This window comes from Lipotes vexillifer, unplaced genomic scaffold (assembly GCF_000442215.2).
Source record: "Lipotes vexillifer unplaced genomic scaffold, Lipotes_vexillifer_v1.1 scaffold1359, whole genome shotgun sequence".
NCBI classification, from domain to species: domain Eukaryota; kingdom Metazoa; phylum Chordata; class Mammalia; order Artiodactyla; family Lipotidae; genus Lipotes; species Lipotes vexillifer.
Window position 1 is genome coordinate 1,934,408 of NW_006771596.1, and position 10,601 is coordinate 1,945,008.

General features: G+C 52.0%; 1 protein-coding gene across 2 annotated transcripts; it reads right to left on the reverse strand.

Annotated features, from left to right (window-relative positions):
* Positions 1-623: 623 nt before the first annotated feature.
* IGFBP3 (insulin like growth factor binding protein 3) lies at positions 624-8,549 on the reverse strand. 2 transcript variants are annotated; one of them, XM_007447027.1, is made up of 5 exons: positions 8,008-8,549; positions 4,856-5,082; positions 4,271-4,390; positions 3,099-3,235; positions 624-2,053 (listed from the first exon to the last, which is right to left on the reverse strand). In XM_007447027.1, the coding sequence occupies exons 1-4, from the start codon at positions 8,414-8,416 to the stop codon at positions 3,110-3,112; spliced, it is 882 nt and encodes a 293-aa protein (XP_007447089.1). In that variant the 5' UTR covers positions 8,417-8,549; the 3' UTR covers positions 624-2,053; positions 3,099-3,109. The 2 variants fall into 2 exon arrangements, with proteins under 2 accessions (XP_007447089.1, XP_007447090.1); XM_007447028.1 differs by lacking the exon at positions 624-2,053 and having other exon boundaries at positions 3,110-3,235; positions 7,990-8,416.
* Between the last annotated feature and the right edge of the window lie 2,052 nt (positions 8,550-10,601).

A 10,601-nucleotide genomic window follows, 5' to 3' on the forward strand; every position in this document is an offset into this window, starting at 1 on the left:
CAATATAATTGCATTTTGCTCTTCCTTTATCCCACCATGAGCATCTTTCTGTATTATTACTATCAAACACATTTTAGTGGTGGCATAGTATTCCTTTCTATGGGTGTATTTCAGTTTAATATCCTCGTGCTCTCTGGGCACATTCCCTATTGTACCTTTAGGATACGTTTCTGGAGAGGAATGGTTGGTTCAAGGACTTTTGAACATATGAGAAAATGGCCTTGGACAGGTTGCCTTATCACTGAAGCCCCGCTTCAGTACCCATGATTGGTAATTTTCCAGTGCATTTATTTGCTAGCTGAACCCTGGTAAGGGGTTGCCATAGCAACAGCATGGCCTTGGCCCTGGTGAGTGGGGAGCCCAGATCACTCATTTCTTTGTGCCCTTGGGGGATGGTGGCTGAGGACTCATGGTACTTGGGGCTGGTGAACCTGGGAGGACCGCCCAGAACTGGAGGCTTACTGCAGACGTGACGGGTGCCAGCAAGGCCACAGGCTGGCTCCTTGGGTTCTCTTGCCAGAGATGGAAGCAGGGAAAGTTCCGACTATAGTCGGAACATCACTGCCCTCTGGATTATTTTGTAACACAAAACCCGGAACCGGTCACTAACAAGGGGAAGGGGATTTCTTTATGGTAAAAACTTTATTTACTATTTATAAATACATTGCAAGACGAACTTTTCAAAAATACCTTTTTTTTTTCTCAAAAACTTAATTAAAAAAATAAAGGAAAGCTAATAGGTAGGCAGAACATCTTGAGATCCCTTTGTGTTCTCCAGGAGGGCTGTGTGCAGCGTGCATCCAACCAGAGGCTGCAGTAGGGCAGCCGAGGGCCCCCTCCCCACTCTCCTGCCAGACCTGGAGGGTGGCCTCCGGGAGAGCGGCTGCGCCCTGTGCACGAGCCCCCTCCCTCCGTCGTGGCCGTGTTTATATTCTCTAGCATTGCTTACAATTCGTCTAGGATAATCTAGTATAGGTGCTATCATATTTGGACGATGACGTATACACTGTGAACAGTCATGAAGAGGGTATTCTCTCTGCGTGTACGTGTGACTTAGAAAGAAAAGAAGGAAGTCCAAGTGCAGCAAAGCAAGGGGGATTCTCTGTGTTCTCCCAGTGTCCTCGACCGGCTCCCCAACAAGCCATTCGTCTTCCAGGTTAGATAGAATCATTATTTTTTACATTGTGCCAAGGAGAACAAAAGGGGAGAGATGAAAATAAACCTCTTTTGTCTTTAAGGATCTTATCCTCAAGAATACACTTGCGCTTGAATTGTTGAGTGGGAAAACACTATTTTCTGCAGTCATTGGAGAACCAGGCTATTATCTGTGATGCCTCTGGCTGTCACCCTGCCCCCTGCCCCATGGGGCCTCAGAAAAGGCTGTGTCTTCAGGAAGCTGCCTGACAAAGAAGGGTCAGAAATCCCCACCTTTGTAAGTTCCCTAGAACATTCTTGGTCATTATTATTATTTTTTTTTTTGTGCAAGATTCCACCTTATTCTCTCCACTAGTTTCCAAGTAGTGCAGGTCCCTTGAAGATACAAAATATCTTCTTGGTCCAGGGACCCCCGGCCCTTGCTTCAAAGACGTAGCTCCAGGTGGGTGTGTCGTGATGTGCAGGCATCAGAGGGCAGGGCGTTCCTCTTCTCGATGAGGCCTTGTCTCATCTTACATGTGGGGACGAAGCGCGCGTCTACATAAGCAACACTGTCGCTAAGGCATGAAGTGGAGGGTTGGCTGCATCGGCAAACACGTGGGGAGGGTTCCAGGGTGGTGTGAGCTACGGCCACGCCCTGCTTGAGCTTACAGGTATTTTTATAGGAAGGAACAAGAAGAATCAAACTGCATTTCACTGACTACTGGAAAGTGGAAAGATGCCAAGTTCACCATTTGGAAGAAAACTAGGCATTTCAAACATCTCTTTCTAAACTTTGGTTTAAAAAAAAAAATCAATTCACCACAAAAAGAAATCGAAATCGAGGCTGTAGCCAGCTGCTGATCATGTCCTTGGCAGGCTTTTGTGCAAAATAAGGCATATTTGAGCTCCACATGAACTAAAACAGAAAGAAAAAGGAACGTATTGAAATAACTCCCCCCAAATCAAAAGGGCTCGGTGCCCACGCTGGGATCACAGGCATGATACCCAGGCAATTGGCAGGGTGGAGGCTCATTCCACACTTTTTAACAAAGCAGAGAACACCATGAGACGCCCACGGTGTTCACTAACATAATCACCCTAAAATTACAATTATTTTTTCCAACTTGCAAGGAAACAGAACTTATCACTAAAAATGACAGTTTCTTCTGTTTACTTAAATTTGTCTCGAGACGATGAAATATATTTATCTTTTTTCCCCCAATAGCTCTCTCATTTATGAAAACAGATTTTTAAATATGATTTCATTCTTCCATGTGATGGTTTGAAATTTCATTTTCATGTTAGATTTAAATAAACTTTATTAACATGCTATTAATCATAGACTCTCAGAATAGCCATAATGTATTTTACTGGGAAGAAAAAGCCACGTCTTTTAGAAACACATTCCTTTAACAAGTTCTTTTGGATGAAAACAGTTTACATGTGAAGATAAATGAGCCATCAGGCTCATGGGGGGAAAAGCTTAACTTTGGAAATCTTACTTTGTGTATGAATGTTTAAGTGTTCTAAGTTCTTTAAAAATGAGGCAATGCTATATTTAAAATGGATAACCAACAAGGACCTACTGTATAGCACAGGGAACTCTGCTCAGTATTCTGTAACAACCTAACTGGGGAAAGAATTTGAGAAAAAATAGATACATGTATGTGCATAACTGAATCACTCTGTTGTACACCTGAAACTAACACAACATTGTTAATCAACTATACACTAATGTAAAATAAAAAGTTAAAAAAAAATGAGGCTAAGTATCCTAAGACAAACTGGCCAAAGACCCTCTTTCCTGCTCTGGTTTGGGCGGGTTGAGGGCTCTGTCTCGTGTGGGTCTGTCCTCCAGGCCAGTGCCGCTTCTGGGTCGCCAGCCCCTGGGATCTATAGATGCCCCTCCCACCAGGCTGGGTCCTGCGCCCCCTCGGATCCCACCGGTGCCCAGGGCTTACGTGGCCGCAGTCTACTTGCTCTCCATGCTGTAGCAGTGCACGTCCCCTTTCCCCTTCACGTCGAAGCCTGGGAGGGGCTGCCCGTACTTATCCACGCACCAGCAGAAGCCCCGCTTCCTGCCTTTGGAAGGGCGGCACTGTGGGCAAAGCACAAATGATCCAGTGAGGCCCGGGGAGGCCCCGCCAAGGGGGTCCTGACGATGGGGGCAGGTGGTCAGCACCCAGGATGGTTTCCCAGCATGGCCTCTGCTATGCTGCGGGAGCACAACTGATCAGGGCCTTGTGTGCACAGCGTGTGTCTGGGGGCATGTTGGGCAGGTATGAGCGCCCCAAGAAAGCAGGGCTTCTGGTGGTTTTGTGCCCCTCAGGGTCTCGCTGGGGTGAACATTGGACCCTGTTGGTCCTACAGGTCTATCTGCTGAATGGGGGCAGTGATAATGTCCTATCTATCCTGTGCTTGTCACATTTGGGTCTTTCAGAGCACACCCGAGCTGTGTATATGGTACCTTCTCAGGGTGAGTTTGCTGAATAAGTGACTGATAGAAATATATGAAAAGGTAAAGAGACCAGTGGCTACTGAACAGGATGGGGCCCTCTAGTCGAGGCCACTCCCACCAACACTCTGAACATGGCCCTGTGTTCTGTGACTAATTCCGTAGATATTGAGGTAGGAGTCATCCAATTAGAAAGTCCATTGAGATCCTCCCATAGAGTGATCTGAAATCTACAGAGGTACACTCAGTACGCCTTAAAGTAACAATGTATCTGATCCTTTACAGCCCGTCACCACCAGGAAGGCACGGGTGTGGAAGGGACCAACATGGGACCTCAGGGTACGCTTCCTGCCACAGGACCTCACGTCAGGCTTCTTGGAAATTCTCTACAATACTTAATAAAAACATCCCTCCACGGTGCAGTGCTAACGTGTCTGGGTCCCTCTATGGCTAGTAAAAGGCTCCAGGGAGGCCTCTCATTGCTCTGTGGGTCCGGAGGGAGAAGCGGACGGCGGGAAGATACCAGGATTTAGGGATTTAGGGGAAGCCCCTCAGAGGTCTTGGATGTGGCAGGGACCGCAAGCAACGGTGGCAGCCAGAGCACTTGGGTGGAGGGCTGGTCTCTCCTCCGGGTAAGCGGATGGTGGGAGAGAAAGGAGCTGCGCAGACCATGCTCACCTGCTTTTTCTTGTAGAAGCCCTTCTTGTCGCAGTTGGGAATGTGGATGCCCCTGGGGCTGAGCATGTTCAGGAACTTGAGATGGTTCAGCGTGTCCTCCATTTCCCGGCGGCAGGGCCCCTGGGAAGAAAACACAGGTTACCTGGGAACTCCCTGTCTGACAAAACCCTGTAACGCCCAGGGAACCGGCCATGTGCCCCTGAGCGTCTTTGCCCGACTTAGCTGTCACCGTTCCCACGCAGCTGCCAACCAGGGCTCCCTGTCTCTCTTCTGACTCCCCAGAACGAGGCACAGAACTGGGACAGGGACCCACAGGCCGGGACACTCAGAGGCCACGTGAACACCTCTTGTGAGAACACCTCTCTGCCCTGCAGGGGCCTGGAGAGCAGCACACTGATTCTCAGGAGGTCTCTGCCACAGGGGAGGGTCAATATCCCTTCTGTAAGGACGGGCTCTTGGCTGTCCGCTCAATCAGTGGGACCACCGGAATAACTGCCGGGGCTCTCGAGTAAAGAACAACCCTGTGATCTCCAGATGCCCAGGCCGGGCAGCCCCACCCTCATCAGCAAGAGGAAAAGCGCTCACATATTCCGTCTCACGCTTGGACTCGGACGAGAAGTTCTGCGTGTCTGTGCTCTGAGACTCATAGTCGACCTTGTAGCGCTGGCTGTCCTTGGCGTGTCCTTTCTTGATGACGTCCATCTTGGTGTGGACGGGGTGGAATTTGGAGTCGGGCACCCTGTGCGTGCTGGTCAGGGCCTGGTTCTCTGTGCTCCCCACGCTGTGGCCTTCCTCTGACTCACTGCCATTTCCTTGAAAGACACAAGGGAGACAGACTTGAGGGTCATTGACATTTAACGACGAAATCTTACCATTTTGACCAAGTCCGAACCAAATGGAAATGTGATTCAACAATTCCAAGTTTAGAAAAACACCTTGATAAAGTATTATTCCATAATACTAGTGGTGAATGGTACTCCCTTGGTCTCAAGAAGGCATCTCTTAAAAATGAAATCTGACATGTGCTATTACAAAGTAGGTGCAGCTGAAGAAAAATGCTTTTCATGCTCTCAGCTTTCAAGTACCTCTCATCCTCCACCAGGAGGGGGCAGACCCGAGCCAGGGAAGGCTCCGAGGCCCACTCAGAAATCCCTCAGGGATGCCCCAGTGCGGGCCTCCCACGTGTGGACTTGTGGACAAGCACATCCTCGGCCCCACCCGGCCCTGCTGAATCAGAAGCGCTGGGGCGATGGCAGAAACCTGGGAGTCAGCAAGCCCCAGGGATTCTGATTCCAGCCCGTCCTAAGTGCCACCAGGCAAAGGGCTCAGATGGGGAAACTGAATTCTCCACAAAGCGCCCTTGCCTCAGGCCCCTGGACTCATGAGGCATGTCTGGTAGTGTTTCATAGGTCTCGCTGTCACATCTCTCACTGTTCGTGCAGGATCTGGAACACCCAGAAGAGCTGCACAGACTCTGCGGATCCTGGGGCACTATCCTGGGTGAGTCCTTCCTTCCTTGTGTGCACAGGAGCAAATGGGATGAGGACATCACCAAACAAGGCTTAACAATCCTTTGTGCCAAAGAGCTTCACTCACTTCCTGCAGATCTCTGACTGTAAACAAACTAACGAAGACGCACTTGCTATTGATACAGGAATGTCCACAGCGTCACTGGGATTTGAAGTATACTGACTGAATGTGCAGCTGATATGGAAGCAGAATGCTCTCTGTTCCTTTTCCAGGATGAACTTGGGCCGGCTAAGGGAGAAGGGCCAGTGGGGAGCCCCTTCCTCTTGCCTGGTTCTATGCAGCCAGGTAACTGTCATAGGATGGCTTTACTCTGATGAGAAGAGTCCTGATGTCTCCCCCTCCCAGGTGGGGCTCAGTTCGCTATCTGATCCCGCATCTACTACACCTGGGGTGCCAAGCGCACTGCTCCAGCTGACCTGTTCTCTACCCTCCCGAGAACTGGCCCATCAAGGTGGCAGCCTGCTCACCTGCCTGGAAGCCTGCCAAGGCCTCTGGCTCTAGGCTCTGAGGAGCAAATGTCTAGCTCTGGGTTGGAGAATGCTTCTGGAGGGTTGAGAAGGGCTTCTGTTCTGCTTCTGTTGCAGAAGCCCTGCTCTCTCCTGGAGGCATCTCAGGCAGGTGCGCTCACAGGGGTGTTTGGGGAAGTCCCCGTTCTCTCCGGGTTTCGATCACCCGGGAAAAGAAACAGTTCCATGAGCAGAAGTTGCAAAGTTCCCAAGGGATCTGGTGTTTGGGGAAGCGCAAATTCATCCAGCCCAGCAACCGACAGAGTAAGTTTTTAATTGGTAGAATTTGGTTTCAATTTCCTTTCATCTGAGTTTTATTTATTTATTTTTTTCAGGGAAGCACTGAGGCAAAGGGGATGCTAAGAATATGTAAATGAATATATTTGCATTTCTTTTCCAAGAACTCTGAGTAATTTCTTAAACTTCCTTGGTTTCTTTCTAATGCCTGCTGAGAGAGGAAAAGAAAACCGTTCCATTTAAGCCACAGATAATTTTCTTTGGACTGTTATTTACATTTACCCCCCCCCCCCCAAGTGGATTTCAGAAGTCACTTAGATCTTTCCATAATTTTATAATAAACCACATCAACCTATACTATGGAGCTACTACGACAGTAATCATAATTCCCATTAAAGTCTAGCCAAAAGTTACAACATCTATAAAAACTTCTAAGATCACTTTCTGAATCTCCAAAAATGAACGGTAACAATGCAGTACACACACAGCAAATGCCCCAACTGCCCTGAGAGACAAATGCATCCAGCAATTCTAACCAGTCTACTAGAGCCAGTATATGTTTCAGGCAGTTGTAATTTTACCTTTCCACGAGTTTTGAAAGGAAATAGCCTCACCTGGGAGTGGAAATCTGCAGGTAAGGAAATTATAAGGGGATTTCCATCCTTCTAGCCCCAGATGGGGGCTAGTCCACGGTGGTCTGTCCAGCTGGTGGCTGGAGGTGAGGGCTTTATCTCCTAGCCTTCAGCGACGCGGTAAGTTCATTCACATACCTGAGTGAGGCTGGCTAAGCGTGCTTGAAATTTAGAGGAACACCTGCCAACTCCAGAGCCATTTCTTTCTGAACGTCAGGTTGTCCGACCCGGTTCCCACCTTGCTGCTTTTGGGACACCCCCGGGCCTGAAACTGCTTTGCAAACCGTAAGTGTGTGTAATTCAGTATTTTTAAAGCCAGGTACCATTTCCTACAACGTGTCTGCCCACCTTCCCCGTCCAAATCCGCCCTGGCCCATTCCCTGCGCCCCCGGCCCCGCAAGCGTCCTCGGCATGGACACGCTCGCTCTTCGCTCGTGGGAAACAGAAGTCGCGGTACGGAATTGGGCCGCACAGTACACGCCCACGTTTCGGCGCGGCGCCTGCATGAATGGCTTGAGAATCTCCTCCGTCCAGGATCTCTCCATTGACCGTTAACCTCTGCATCCGCTCCCTCCCTGCCCAGGAAATCTATAACCCATTTTCTCCGAAAGCGCTTTACAATTTACAAGAACTCTGCACTCAAAGAACGGAGCGAGTAGAGGGGCGGTTGCGAGTAGAGGTCCCTCAGGCGAGCGCCCTCGCCTCGCGGGGCTTCAGCTTCCCCACGTACAACCCTTGGGGTGGGAACAGCAGCGAAGTCTCCATAGAGGTACCACCTTTGGCCTTAGCCGAGGGGCGCGCTTCGGCGGCGCACCTGGCGTGGGTAGCTCACCTGGCGCGGGCGTTGCGGGCAGCAGGTAGGCGCGAAGGCGGCCGGCGGCGCTGGCGTTGGCGCAGATCCCGCGGCCGTCCAGCAGCGCTTGTAGCGGGCGCGGCTCGCCGGGCGGCGGCTGGCAGCGGAGGCCGGAGCCGCAGCGCTCGGTGTAGACGCCGCAAGGCTGACCCTCGCGCAGCGCGCACGTCAGGCAGCAGCCACAGCCCGGCTCGCGCACAAGCTCGGCGCACGGGGGCGCAGGGGGAGGCGGCGCGCACTGGGCCAGGGCACGCGCGTCGCACGGCTCGCAGCGCACCACTGGGCCGGTGCCCGCAGCGCCCGCGCCGGCCCGTGCCGCTGGCGGCCCGTGGAGAAACGCCAGCGCGGTCAGAGCCGCAGTCCAGAGCGCGGGGCGCGCCCGCAGCATGGCACCCGCTGCGGGGACCCGATGCTGGGCTGGCCGGGGGACGCGGGGACGGAGCGACAGCGAGCGGCGCGAGGATGTGGGAGCGTGGTAGGAAGGGTCCGATCCTCAGCGCGGAGCCGCTGCGCTAGCATCTGGGCGGCTTGGGTGCGCCAGCCGCTATATAGATGCCGGGGGGCCGAGGACACGCCCCGGAACGGCGCGCCGTCTGAGGGGGGGGGGGCGGGGGCGGGGCGGCGGGGTTGGGGCTTGGGTCGCTCCGGGCGCTTTTCCGCCCGGCCGCTTGGGGAAGCGGATACCGAGGGCCGGCCGCCCGCGCACCTGCTTCGCTCGCTCGTGCCCGGCGCCCCCCCGCCGCCCAACCCCTCGGTCCCCGGGAACTCGGCAGCACCACCACCCCGCCGTCCCAGGTGCCTCCGGCCACCCAAGCGCCTCGGCCACCCCGGCATCTCCGGCGCCCCAGGCCACCCCAGCGCCCCCGACCTTGGCCACCCCACTGCAGCCGCCCTTCTCCCTCTGTGCCCCACGTTTGAGGTCGCTCCGTGGCGAGATGGTGTCAGGGAAACTGGTGAGCGCAGCGCTTCACCGTGTGTACTTGCCAAAGCTATGCAAAATTTAATTCCTTGGGTCGGGGGATGAATTTCTGAATGAGGATACCCGATTCGCATCGGGGTCTCGGGGAGCCAAGGACTCGGGGTTTTATCATTAGCATCTACCTTCCCCCCCACAAATGCGCGTCTGCAGGTGCGCACGTGGTTTGCGTCCTTTCCAAGTAACTTCTCAAAGAGGTGAGGGCTCACACTTGCCGTCTGTACGCAAGTACCTGGTTAGCAAAGTGGGCCGGCGGCGAATGGGTCCTTAGCAAGGCTTGTCAGAGATTTGACATGACGCCTGTTCTTGTTTTAGGCATTGTTTTCAAATAGAGTTTACATTCACAACAAAAGAATATAAAAAAGAATAAAGCCAGCACTGCTGAAGCGTGATTAATAACCTAAGTCTTTAAAATTGGTGATTTTCACTATCATTTTTTCAGGTCACTTTGTATTCCTGTACTAAGTTTCCTGCGGTGCGTTGAAGTGGAGACTTTGGAATTCTCGCTCATCTGTGCAATGTAAACACTTTGCACTGGTGGGGAAGTCCGAGAGCACAATTGCGCCGGGAGGTCTCGGTGAATCTGGTGGGCCGGCTCCGTGCGGGTCTTTTCAACTGTGTCTGCGCGCCCCTTCCCTAGGTGACCAACAGAGGACGCCAGTGGTCCAGGATTGAATTTGGAATTGCACTTCCAAGGCTCTTACAAAGGGCCTGTGTATCAGCAGTGGGAAGTGGCGAGACCACCGCGTGAGCGGACTTTCCTGGACGCTGTAGAAAACGGATAGTTGCCCTAGGAGGAGGATCGGTGTCTAGGAGGACCCTTTTGCAGTTTGCAGTAGAAACAGCAAATCAGGACCTCCTTGCATTCCCTCCTCCACCCCGGGCAGAGCTCTAACGCAGCCGTGGGTGAAGTTAACATGGTCCCTACTCTGTGTGTGTATATATATATGTATATATCACCATACATCGCCTCTTTTTAGTAAATTGGGAAGGCCAATTTACTCATAGCAAATAAACAAATAAATAATAAAATAATAGTACTAACTGAGGCTTTACAAAGGAGAACAGATGAAAGGCAAACAGAGAGGGTCTTGTCTCCCCCGGCCCGCAAAGGCACAGCCCCTCATGTCCCTGTCGCGCCCCACCTCCTTCCCCAGCACTCAGGCTAGATTGCCCTGTTTATTGTGAACTGTGCCATAACCACCACTGTCTATTCCCTTTCTCCTGTACCACTCCTTGGACCTGTATGTTATCTGCTTTGACAGCCAAGAACAGCGTCTCCAATTTCATTGGAAAATTGAAACAAAACATGTGTTCCTCCTTAATAGCTAACTATGGAGAACTTGACTCTGATATTCCGGCGGGTTTCTGTATCAGAAGATTCTTGGGGTGGCAGGTCCGCCTCTGTTTAGCACTGTGTTATACCCGGGGCTGAGCTGGTCCTTGGTCAGTGTGACATTTTTTGTCAGCATTGTCTATTTTATTTTATTTTTGGCTGCCTTGGGTCTTTGTTGCTGCACACGGGCTTTTCTCTGGTTGCGGCGAGTAGCAGGGGCTACTCTTCGTTGCGGTGCGCAGGCTTCTCATTCTGGTGGCT